This window comes from Marmota monax, unplaced genomic scaffold (genome assembly GCF_021218885.2).
Source record: "Marmota monax isolate L192 unplaced genomic scaffold, Marmota_monax_Labrador192_F-V1.1 WCK01_AAM20220418_F8-fsc00113, whole genome shotgun sequence".
In the NCBI taxonomy this organism is placed as follows: domain Eukaryota; kingdom Metazoa; phylum Chordata; class Mammalia; order Rodentia; family Sciuridae; genus Marmota; species Marmota monax.
The window spans coordinates 2416960-2430383 of record NW_026694479.1 but is presented as its reverse complement, the minus strand read 5'-3'; the positions used below and the strand labels follow the sequence as shown (position 1 = coordinate 2430383).

The 13424-nt window shown below is 35.3% G+C and overlaps 1 protein-coding gene across 20 annotated transcripts in view; it reads left to right on the top strand.

Moving 5' to 3' along the window:
- The window catches only part of Tenm3 (teneurin transmembrane protein 3), a 2500614-nt gene that overhangs the window by 2324497 nt on the left and 162693 nt on the right, over positions 1-13424 (top strand). For all 20 annotated transcript variants that reach the window (XM_058571207.1, XM_058571205.1, XM_058571204.1 and 17 more), the window contains one exon: positions 6769-7007. In XM_058571207.1, the coding sequence (XP_058427190.1) occupies positions 6769-7007 (239 nt within the window). The remainder of the gene's footprint in view (positions 1-6768; positions 7008-13424) is intronic.

Sequence of the window (13424 nt, the reverse complement as noted above, 5' to 3'; positions counted from 1 at the left end):
CTGTCTTTGGGGCTTTGAAATTGATTTTCCTCTTCTCCGTCTCTGATAGTCTCTCTTCAAGTGTGCCTCTCTAGTTCATCACCAGAGTGAAAACAGTGGCACAAATAGCTGAGGAACTGGAGGCAGGCATCATGCAGGGCATCATTAGAAACATCAGAACAAAAATCAGCCGGCTCTGGTGTGCTCTGTGTTAAAAAGAAGCTGCTGCTGCTTTATTGCTGAATACAATGGGGAATATTCTCACAGGATTCACTTTTTTCATTTCCAAATATGGTCTGAGGAGTAAAGAAAATTTCTGCCTTTATTCTCCAAACCTCATGCGGATGCCAGGTCAAAAACCATATGTTTTTGATAGTAATTTTTGCAGAATGTTTTATATGTGAGAAGCATACTCCCAAAGCTGTGTGACCTGGCAAAGAGTCATAGGATGAGGAGAGACTAATGACACACAGAAATAGGTGACTTATAATAGAGAATTAGGTGACAAAATAATTTTCTCATGGGGATAGTCATTATATGTGCTTCATATAGCTGAATTTCAATAATTCATTTGTTTTTTCATTTATTAAATATTTGTAGGGTTCTAAATATAAAGGAATCATTATGTTGGATCTTGAAACAGGTACAAAGGATACCTGGGCTTAAAGACATTTAATAATCACAGAATACACTTCATCAATGTTTTTATTTTATATATTTCAGTGGAAAGGACATGTTGGCCTTTGGAAAGATGGTGTCCTGTCTAGAAACCCTGTAACTCACACAGTTTTACCAAATCTGAAACCACACATTCTCTGACATAGAAAATAAGTTGTCATAGCCCTTTCCTACTATGCCCAAGATCTTTTTTACATTGGTATATGTTGTACCATATGTATTTTGAGGCCCATTTTTACCTGAAGGAATCAGTCCTTACTCAAATGACACCATTTATAAGTGGTTTAAAAATATACCAATTTAAACAATCTTGGCCAATACTTTCAATACTTACATATTAGAAAGCCATCTCAAAATATTAAAGGCTAGTAATTTTAAAATATAAAGCACTGGTAATCTGGCTTTTCTTTCAGTGTTTTATAATATTTCTGTGTTTATTATGTCCTATATTTCCCAGGCCTTTATCTGATGCTTTCCTGATATGGTGGTCACTGAGACAGAGAAGGAGGAAATGTATGTCTGAGATTTACAGTAGTGGGAAAAAAATATAATTACGTCCTGTTTTTTCTTGCAGCAACAAAAGTAAATTTATATATTAAATAAATTGGAGGTTTTTTCAAGTAAAGAGCTTTTCATTTCCCTTAATATTGATGAATAATATATTTTTGTATATCATATCTTTTTGTTGGTTGTTTGTTTGATTTTGGTGCTGGGGATTGAACCCAGGGCCTAGACTCATGCTAAGAACAGGCTCTTCCACTGAACCACACCCACAGCTCCTACATCTCTGTTTTCAATATCTCAAAGTTGCATTTTCTTTGAAGAAAAATAACAACTTGATAATTTTGAGCCTGCTGTTTGAAGGAGTTCCTTGCCAGGATCACCAGTCACAGTGGGTATGGAAATTGAAACTAATACCTAATTTAAAGATAGCAACTATCAAATTCAGATCCTGCACATAGTGGACATTCTTATTTTAGTGTTGAGGCTACAATCATAAACTTTTGGGCTCCATAGGCTCAGGTTCAAATCCCATCTTTCATTAAGAATTACTTAAATGACTTTAAATAAAGCTATAACATATTTTCCAGGAATGCTTCTCATTTTGGGTTCCCATAACTTCTAGTTTATTTTCATTTTTCATATTTTAGGATTTTGTTTATTTATAGCTATGACTTCTTTTTAAAATTTTTTTAGTTGTAGTTAGACACAATACCTTCATTTTATTTATATGTGGTTCTGGGGATTGAACCCAGTGCCTCACACGTGCTAGGCAAGCGCTCCACAACTTGAGCTACAACCCCAGCCCCCAGTTATGGCTTCTTGACCAACATATTTCATTTCTCTGAAAGTCATTTTCTTCATCTGTATAATGACCACCATTTTATTTTACATATATATATATTGAGCAACTAATGTATGCTAGGAACTTTTTTAGTCCTGGGAATAGAGAGGTGAAACTTGTATTCTAGTAGAGAAGACAAACATTATACTTGTGTAGTGGGCATGTCACTCTTAGTCCATCAACTTAGCAGGCTAGAATTACAATTTTAGTTTTCTATACTTATGTTTATGTTTTCTCTTAAGCCCTAATTCCTAGAAACTTTCCTTTAGCCATTTTAGGTCCCTCCCTCCCCTATTCCATCCCTTCCATGATGCTCTGAGCACAGCAGGAAGCACCTGGTGCTTGGGTCTTCTCCACCAAGACACTGAGTTTTCTCACTGTCAGTCCCTTCATTTTCAATCCATGAATTATTGTGAGCTAGCCTGCATTCCTGTCTGTGAGGTTCCTTCTGGTGCTACTCTGGAAACCATAGAAGTAATATGGTTCATTACAATCATGCAGAGGCGCAGGAATCTTGGTGAGGCCCTCAAAACTATATCACCTACACATGCATGCCTCAGTTTCTTTCTGGGGTCCTGTTATCTCCTCACTTTTCTTTCTTTTTCTTTTCTTCTTCTTCTTTTTTTTAATGATACAATGTGTTCCTTGACATAGTATCTTTATTTTCTTTATTTTTTATGTGGTGCTGAGGACCAAACTCAGTGTTCACACGTGCTAGGCAAGTGCTCTACCACTGAGCTACAACCTCAGCCCATCTCCTCACTTTTATAACTGAGATTTAAGGCACTCTTAGCTTCTCCTTGTGCACCTTAGAAGAGTCAAATCTCTACTTCACCAGGACTCAACCAGTGAAGCCAGGAGAAGAGCCTTTGTCCTGGAATACAGTGAATCCCTCTGCTCTCAGCCATTGCCTTTGGTTTCTTTTTCCTAGTCTTTAATATAATGGGCTATTTTTCTAGTCTAAGGACACTCTCTATTTTCTAAATTCTGGGGGTTTTTTCCCAGACATTTTGGGTATATCTCGTATCTTTTCTAGTTCTGCTTTATCCCGAATGTCCATATGGTACCAAAACTAGAGCAAGGGTATCTGTCTTGGTCAGAGGCCTATATACCTGATGCTACTCGGTATTGCTTGTTTCTATATACATGGCTTCATTGGGTAGCTTTCTGTGTTCATTTTCTATCTCCCCCACCCAAACATGGCATGGAAGTAGTATAAAGAGCCTCAGACTCCTATGGAGTCTTGCTACCTCTTCTGGATGCTGCCCATCAATCAGAGGGCAGGCCTCTCTCGCTGGGCTCTGTTGAACCCTCCCTCTGCTCTCGTTGTTCTTCTGCCTTGTCCTTGCCTGAAGATATTCTCTTCATCTAGAGGGAAAACTCTTTTTTTTTTTGCTCACACTGTTTTTCTCCCAGACATTCTAGTTATACTCCAGTTCACTCCATTTCACCCAATAGTCTGGGTTTTAGAAAACCAATAGAGACTTGGACTATTTCTACTTTTCATTTTATTTCATCTCTTTCAGAGTCAATGAAATAAAACACTTGCTGGAATTGAGAAGGGTGAAGCACAGTAAACATAGGCAGAGGGAAAATATTTCAGGTGGCAAAAAACACACTAAAGTGTACTTCAAAGATTTAACCTACCACACAGGGAGATAAATAACAAGATAATAATTATAGTAGGTACTTTGAAGAAAATACACATGGTGATATGTTGGAGAGTAAAGAGGACAAAGTGTTGGATTGGGTGGTAGGTAGTTAGAACTGGGACTTGGAGGATAAAGGATGGCAATACTAACAAGTCATTTTGTCCTTCACAACACTTTGGTGGCTTTTTAATGAAATAATAAGCAGAGCATGGCCCTCAGTAAGTGCATGGGAAATGGCAATTATTGTTATTATCATTGGTGAAGGGACAGAATGGACAGCTAGTTGATGTCATTAGTGATGCCATCATCCAAAATAAAGATGATGCCAAAGCCCACACCTGCAGGCTGAGTTAGCCAGTTGTTCCACAATCATGAGAAATATCAGTCCTTTCCTACCATTGGCAAAGGTGGTTTATTCAGCATCCTCTTGTGTTTGCAAGGACTTCTTACAGTGAAGTAATTTCCAAGAGGATGACCACAGGATCTCTGTCCAATGACGGGCATCTGTCCTGTCTTCTCCAAGATAAATTTTTTTTGCATCCTTTGTGCTGTTTGTATGTGTGTTGTTGTTATTGCTGTTGTTTTTATAAATCCTCTCCAGTGTCACTGAAGGAATAGTTGTGACTTTTGGCTGCTGATCTTCTTGCTTAGTCTTCTTGTGTAATCCTAAAAAAGGGAGAATTTAAATCTGGGGGCTATCTGTAGCTCACAGGCCATATCCAGTCCTGTACCTATTTTTGTACTGCTTATGGGCCAAGAATTTTTTGAACATCTTTAAATAATTGACAACATGCAGAGAAAAAGAAGAATATTTCGTGACATAGTAAAATTCTATAAAATTGAATTTTTGGTGCCCATAAATATAGTTTTATTAAAGCAAAGCCATGTTCAATCATTTATGCATCATCTGCAGCTACAGAGTTTAGTGACGTGGCCAGAACAGCCCAAAATATTTACTTTTGGTCCTTTACAAAAGAAGTTTGCTGATGCCTGATAAATGATCAGGTTACTTCTCCGCCTGATAACAGCCTATCTTCTTTTCCACAGTAATGTCAAGTGTATGAGAGTACCAGTATCAAAATTGTAAACGTGGGAATTCATTTAGTACATACTGGTTTTTATGATGTTACATTTTGAACTGAGATTTAAAGTCTTCAAATTATAATATTTGGTCTTTTGGAATATAGATTCTAGTATGTTAATTTGAGCAGAATAACATGGTTACATTTGACGTAAGCTAAAAATAAAAGAAAATTAGCTAATAGCTAATGTTTATTGAGCACATATAGTGTGGTGGGTACTAATATAATACTGTCCATGTGTGACCTCATTTAATGCTGAGGAAAAGTCTGTAAAATCAGTGCTGTTATCATGCCCACTTCACAGATGATAAAATCAACACATGGGAAATTCAAGTAACTTATCAAATATCATCCAGCTAATTATAAGTGAAATCTGGGATTGAATAGTCTGGTTCCAGACATTATTATACTCTCAGCCACGCTGAATGTGAATATGGCAGGAAATCTTAACAATGCTGCTTCCAATATACTATTTAATTCAGACTGTAAACTATTAGTTTTCTAGAGTAGTTTATAGGAAATTGGATTCATAATACAGTCATGAGTATAATTATAGAAGCTGTAATTTATCGTTAGCATCTTTTCTAATTTTGTGGTTGACATAGCTGTTTTAGGTGCATTAACTGGTTTACAACCCTGTAAAATAAAGAACTCATTAGCTCCATTTTACAGATGGAAAAACAATTGAGTCTTCCTATGACCACAAGAACTTAAAACCCATATCTTCTGATTTCTAATCTAGAATACATTCTACCATGCCTGTATTAGGCAAATGATCATGACTTTCATCTGGTCTGTGTACTAACTACACTAGTAGTCATTTAATAGTTTCCTGGAGACTGACAAATTCTGTTACTTAAATACCTGTTTAGCTTTTCCTCTAAGTGATAATATAAATGAAATCATAAGTTTGGTTTCTTTTTTATTCATCAAATACTTATGTAGGACTTAATATAGTCTAAATACTTTATAGTTCTTTACAATAATCATTAACTAAGCCTCAGAACAACTCTGTGAGGTGGATACAATTACTATCTTATTTAGCAGATTAAGAAACCAAATCAGAGGTAAAGAATTTGTCCAAAGACAGATAACCAGTAAGTAGTAAAGCATAATTTAAATTTGGTGGTGTGGCTTCCCAGTTCTAATACACAGTAAAATAAGTACATGAGTATTAAAATAAAATATATTTAGCTATGTACCCTGTTTAAAGAATCTTTATTCTGTCTTTACCTTTTTTTTTTATGGTGCTAGGGATTGAATGTAGGGCCTCATGCATGCTAGGCAAATGCTGTATCATTGAGCCACATTAGGAAATTTGTCTACATGTGATTGAAAACCTTCTTCATATTTGTAGGTTTGGTTTTACAAAGTACTCTGTGATTCCCAGCCCCTAGCAGATTTACTTCCTGGTTACATTTGACATAAGCTAAAAATAAAATAGCTGACATCCCTTGAGAACTGACCAGCTAGCTGCCCGTGGCCAAGCTTGAAAGAACTCATTAGTAAGGTGCAGCCTGGGAGGAATATGTTTGTATGGACTTCCAGGAAATAAATTGGGGAGGAGCAACAGCACAGTCATGTGCACCTGTGTTTACATGAATAGTATTCTCATATAATAGTTAAGTACATATATAGCTATAACATAACAACACTGGTTTTCTTATGGGAATTATGAAGATGCTCTGAAGGCAGTCATCAAAAGAAATTCCCAAATGTCTGTGTTCAGGAAAGGATATGAGTAGAATAACTTTGTAATCTCCCAAAATATCTACTCAAAGGAACAGTAATCATTTGTATGCAAAACCCTGTGTATACATTAAAAATCAGGCTCCTTCATTATTGTCATTTTTATGAGTTGGGGTTTTTGGTTAAAACATTTCCTTAATTTTTATTTTTTAAATTATATGAGGCAAACGGTAAAAAGAGAAAATGTGTGTGTGCAGAAGACAGGAGAACTAGTGCCTTGCTGTGTCTGTATCTTGTATCTTAACGTATTTGTGTCTTCTGATGATATTCTCCTTTTCCACAGGCATTTCCTATTCAAAACAGGAACAGGGACAACGCCACTGTTCAGTACTGCAACCCCAGGATACACAATGGCATCTGGCTCTGTTTATTCACCGCCTACTCGGCCATTACCTCGAAACACCTTATCAAGAAGTGCTTTTAAATTCAAGAAATCTTCAAAGTACTGTAGCTGGAAATGTACTGCCCTGTGTGCTGTAGGGGTCTCAGTGCTCCTGGCAATACTTCTGTCATATTTTATAGGTAAGAGCAAGCTTTGAGAATTATTTTGTCTATAAATCAGGGCTTTATACTGTTGTGTTATTTTTTTTAATCAAGGATCATATTATGAGGTTATATAATCACTTTGTGGTTTAGCAAATTTTCAGCAGAGACAGGTAAATAGAAAAGTTGGTTTCATAGGTGATTCATTTCCATAAAGAGCAAGGTCTATTCTTAGACAAAAAACTATGGGGTACATATGTTATTGGCTTATTCCCCGTGAAGCATGGATAGGCCTATGACATTTCTTGCCCACAAAATAATTCATGCACTCACAGGAATGAACACTGTGCAGGAATCTTCTTCCATCTGTGCTCAATAGGGAGCTCTCCACTACTTGTGATATTACACATCTTTCAGCTAACTCGGCTATCTAAATGTAAAATTCATCACTCAGGACCATCATCTTGCACTCAGGAAAACTCTCCAGAGAACTGGGCATCTATAAAACAATGAATGAATTATATACTCACTCATATATGTGGATTTTTTCATCTTTCTGGATGTAGTATTGATCATGTTTTTCATTTAGTAACCCAAATGACTGATACAAGTTGTAAATATTCCTTACATTTAACTATTTCATCATCCGTTGCAGCATTTAAATACTAGAAATTGTATTTTTAAATTTCAGAAATCAAGACATCATATTTTTATCTGTTTCTGAATATAGGCAAAGGTCTGCCACATTGAAATGCTAATGTTGTCCACTGAGATGAATCTCTGGCTGTGTTGTGTGGTTTATCCACCAAGAACAACAGCTGGTGATGCATCCTCAAATTTATAAAGAATAAGAGTCTCAAGGAGCTGTATAGAGAATAACATGATGCTTTTCCAGTGAACCAATGTCTACCAATAGCTACAATACTCCTTAGCTATAAATTAGATACCTTGAAAAGTGAGATAACCATTTAAGTCACTATGCTTAATGGAAAAACAGAATTGTAGAGCATGAAGGAACTTCAGAGATAATTGCATCAGGGGTGGCAGCTCTGTGACATGTTATGTACTATTATTGCCAATTCTTTGACCATGGAAGACATCACTAATGATTCAGAGCACTCTTTCCTACGGAACCTGGAGACATCCTCATTATCTTCATCAGAGTGCTTCATTCAGCATCTCAACAGCCTCTAACCCATCAATCAGAGATGAGAGAAAGATAAAACCTTTGTCATTTTTAAATCTAAGTTAACCTCCTTCTAGTCAAATGGTCAAACCAGACACAAAAGGGGTTGACACTCACCCAAGATCACACCGTACTGAAACAATACTATGCTACTTCACAACATAAATATGGAAATTCACAGCAACAAACATCAGCATTCAGAGGTGAACTTCTAGTTTTCAGTTAGAAAATATGAAAGCCATTAAGAGAAACTCCTCTAGTTAGCTATATAAATTATTTGTATCAGAAGTATGATCTACTAAAGAATTGTAAATTATTCTGAAATGTATGTGTTATATACTACCCATGTGTGCTTATAGGGGATTTCTTTTTTTTTTTTTTTTTTTTTTTTTTTACTTTTAACATGAATCATGACAGACAGATAAATACTGTTGGGGCTGGGTTCCTGTCAGGTTGACTGACCCAGCATTCTTTCTGATAAGAAAGTATCTGTCTTTGTAGTTGTTAAATATTTTGAATACCAATTTAATAACATTTAATTTTATTTTTGTGGTGTGACTATCAGAAAAGTAGCATTTTAATGTGAGACTTTTGTCCCTGTTACTTGTGAGACTTGTATGCTTTTCAAGGATCCATTAGTGAATATAACTATTATTCTTCTAAGTAAAAATTCAACATTTTCCTTTTCTCTTTTTCTTTTAAAATTTTTTTAAAGATGGACACAATATCTTCATTTATTTTTTTTATTTTTTATGTGGCTCTGAGGATCGAACCCAGTACCACACAAGGGCAAGGCAAAGCACTTTACTGCTGAGCTATAACCCCAGCCCCTCCTTTTCTTTTTTCAAATTGTCTGATTCTGCTGTTTAGTAGCCAGCATTCTACTGTATTCCTACTAGTACCATTATCATGAACTTTTCCTTTTATTTTTCCCCACATGGAAACATGCAAATTATATAGTGAAAATACTCATGTCCTCTTTTCAGTTCAATAGTTAGTTATTGAACATTTGTTTTGATCTAATTATTGTGCTAGGAAGGAAGGAGATGCAATCCCAGTATTAGCAGAAAAAAATAATTATCAGAAAATTATCTCATAATTTTAACGCTTTAACTAACCACAAGTATAGAATTTTCATTGGCTTTCTTGTATTTAAATGATTAACATACTAACACAGTGATTCTTTTTTAAAATCAGGAAAAGAATTTTAAAGAATTTCATCATCAGTTATATGATAAATACATATGTGTATACACACACACACTGGGGATGGAACCCAGGGCCTCACGTGTGCTATGCAAGAACTCTTCTACTGAGCTACATCCCAAGCCCTGTTAAATCTTTTTTGATTAAAGATGTTGCCTTTACCCTTGAAAAAAAAAAAGAATAGAATGCTTCCCTCAGGGAAGGTTATCCATGTCTATTAAGTGTACATATAAAGCAAAGAGGGAGAAAAGGGACACTTGCCCATCCAGCCAGATTGTCTGATAAATCCTAGGATCAATGGGGAGACCAATGTCATCATCAGATTGTCTTCACCACCTTTAACAGAGATGCAGCCATCCTGAACCTTTTTTTTTTTCCATTCCCTCAGATGCCCCCTTCTCCTGCATTGACTGTCAATATAAAGCAAAAGCCTAAGGAATAAGTTTATATTGAAGCTTGAGGCATTTTTCCTATCCTAAAATTTTCTTTCTCACCTTCCAGTTCGATAATGACAAGTTATGAGAATGTAGCTGTAACTTGTCTCTTCTCTGAGGTGAAGTTATCTCAGGATGGACAAGGCAAATAGCTTCTGAAAGAGAGAAGAGAGGGAGGGAAATGGACAGACTTTGTTGTTTGTTTTTCTGTATTTTTATTAAAATATTAGAGAACACAGAAAGATCAAAAAAAGTGGAAATTAATTGCAATTCCATAGTGCATAGGAAACCACTGTTAATTTTTTTATATATCCTTTCAGATGTTTTCCATGCATGTATACAGCTAGGGGTTCATATTTTATAGTGCATTTATAACAAGTTTTTCTGACTTATCATTCATCATATATCATCTGTGTAATTTTACTTAGTGACTTTTTTTTTCATTAACCAGTACCCCCAAATCCCATGACTATTTCTTTTATTCATATAACTATATATGTTTTGTGCATGCATGTGTGCTAATTTTATCAAATATTTATCAGTATAAATTCTTTGAAAGAAATTTGTTATGCCAAAGTTTAGGCATGCTTTAAATTTTACAAACCATGGCAAGGATATTTTCAGTTTACATAATCTCCTATCCTAGTAGTGGTTATAGTCCATATTATATATTTTATTACCAATATTTTTCATCTTTGCTAATCTCTTCAGGTGAAATGTTGCATTGTTGTTTTAGTTTATCACTAGTAGTGTTGAATATCTTTTATTTATTGGCCATTTATATTCCTTTTTGTGTGTGAATAGCTTAGTTGCCTCTATTTTGCTGTTGGAGTTTTCCTATATATATATTTGTGTGTGTGTGTGTGTGTGTGTGTGTGTGTGTGTGTGTGTGTGTGTGTACGTACCAGGGATTGAACACTGGGTGCTTAGCCACTGAACCACATTCCCAGCCATTTTTTAAATATATTTTATTTTGAGACAGGGTCTCACTAAGTTGCTCAGGGTCTCACTAAATTGTTGAGGTTGGCTTTGAACTTTCAATCCTCCTGCCTCAGCCTCCTGAGCCCCTGGGAGTACAGGTGTGCACCACTGTGCCCAGACTATATTCTTTTTTGATTTGCAAAAATGTTTACTTATTAAGCATATAAATCCTTTGTCATATACATTATATGTTTTTCTAAGTTATTATTAACAGTGGTCACAGTCATTTTTCCCTCTTCCATACATAATTTTTTCTTTACAATTTCTGTCTTTCATACCATACCTATAAAGTCCTAATTTAGTCTACATCATTTTTAAATACACGTAAATCTTATTCTGGTACCTCCATGGTTTTTTGAGGTCCAAGGCCTCATACATACATAGGGATATTAATCCCCAGCCTCTCGATAGGCTTTTTTAGTTAACATTTTTCCTGGGTACTCTGATAGACATTAGAAGTCCAAATTAGCTCTCCAATCTAGAAGCTGATAGTCAGGGATAAAAACATACTTGCAAACACACTTTGAATAGTACATGATTTCATAGCAGCTTGATAAGCAAAAGAAAAAAAGAACAAAAATATCTACCTTTGGCTGAAAATGTAGGGGAAGCCTTGATCCAGTAGCTGATGCTTGAACTGAAGCATGAAAATCAAAGAGGGCATTGGCCTGATGCTGCAAGGGCTATGACAGATCCATAAGGAGAGGTCGTCTGAGGAACAGCAACGGAGAAATGTGAACTATCCACAAAGGTGCTTATGAAGTGCTCGGCACCAAGTTTGAAGCTGTGTGTGAATTACCTCATCTTGTTTTCACAACCTAATGAGTTATCTCTGTTTAACAAATGGTGAATCCATTGCCTAGAGAGACACTGTGCCTAAACTCACACAGCAATAATGAAGGAAACAGAACTAGAAACTTATATAGTACCACATTGTACAAGAACTGCCTCCAAGAGATTTTTGAAGAATTGAAAACAGTAAAGAAATTGGTGAAATTTAAGCATTGAAGTGAGAAAGAATCACATTTATGTTTTTTAAGATTGCTCTAATGGCACTCGAAAATATGTAATTTGGTGAAAGAAGTTCAGACTTGTGCTTTTCACGCTTTAATGTACCTGGAAAAACCTGGCAATCTTGTTAAGATGCATATTCTGATTCAGCAGATCTGAAGAGAGAACTGAGATACTTTACTTCCAAAAATTCCCCAGATAACATTCTTGTGGGCCTTAGAACACACTTTGAATAGTAAGGGTCTCAGATATTCCATCTGATAATACAAATGGTGTTTCCACACTGTTTCATTAGCCACTAGACATATGTGGCTACTAAGCACCTGAAATTTGGCTTGTGAATTTGAGGAACTAAAGTTTGTGTTTAATTTTTAATTAATATAAGCTCAGGTATCCACCTGTGCATTGAGGCTACTCTTTGCACTATACATTCTAGACAAACTCTTAGAAAGCCAGGTTTAAGTGTGAGGTCATGAGGCTCTGTTGGGATAAAGGAATAAGATGAATTGAGAAACCTTAGCTGATACATAATAGGACAGATATGTTGTAGTTTTGTATATCCCAATTTAAAAAATCAAATGTACATATGGCATACTTCTTTTCAGCAGATACATTATGATTGTCTTTCGACTGCTAAGCTAAAAATTAAAATCCTGCTTTAATCTATTAACCCTTAAGTTGGTATGCCTTTGCACAATGAAAATTCCACTGATTCCTAACCATAATGTTATGTTCAATGATAATGATACAGACCAAAAAAAACCCAAACAAAACAAAACCAAAAAACTGTCCCACTTTTCTGCCCCCTAATGTATTCTTTCTTCTTTTTTTCTACTCTAAAATTATAAAATGTAAAAAAAAAAAAATCAGCAATAACCAACAGTTTTTAAAAAAAAAAAAAAAACTGTTGCCTGCCTTTATTTCTGCTTCCATTCACAGTTATTCTGAGTTGGGGAGGAGGTCTTGATCACAGTGATTTCCTCACAGAGACTCCCCCCCACCAGGTGGAAGATAACCTAAAATTTTACTAGAAAAAAAATGTGCAGAAATCATATCACAAAACATAAAGCATTATTAAATACAAATCAAAATAAATATCTGAATTATACCAGTTAAAACTGTGACAAATCACTCAAGTCAAACTTCCAAGAACACCATTATGGATATTTTACTTAATGAACATTTTCATAAACTGATAGGCAGTCTCTGAAAATTAAAAGTATTTCCTCTTGCATAAGAAAATATCAAGGATATTTGTGCATGTTTTTTAAATTTGAAGAACACTAAAGAAAACAAAAATCTTATCAGAATATATTATGCTAGTGGAGTGCTCAGTTTTTTGCACCTTTGACTGTTTTTTCCACCCAATACTTCAATTTACTGCAGAGTTTATTTTAGTGCAGTTTTATTGAGATGAAATTTACATACCTTATCTGTTCCTTCATTTAAAGTGTACAATTCTTTTTTTTTCTTTTTCTTTTTTTCCCTTCCCCCTCACAACCTCTTATATGTAATTTTGTATAACAATGAGGGTCTCCTTCCATTTCCATGGAATTTCCCTTTTCTCTAAAAAAAAAAAAAAACAAGGGAAAGAATTTAATTACATCAGATGGGGTAGAGAGAGAGAAGATGGGAGGG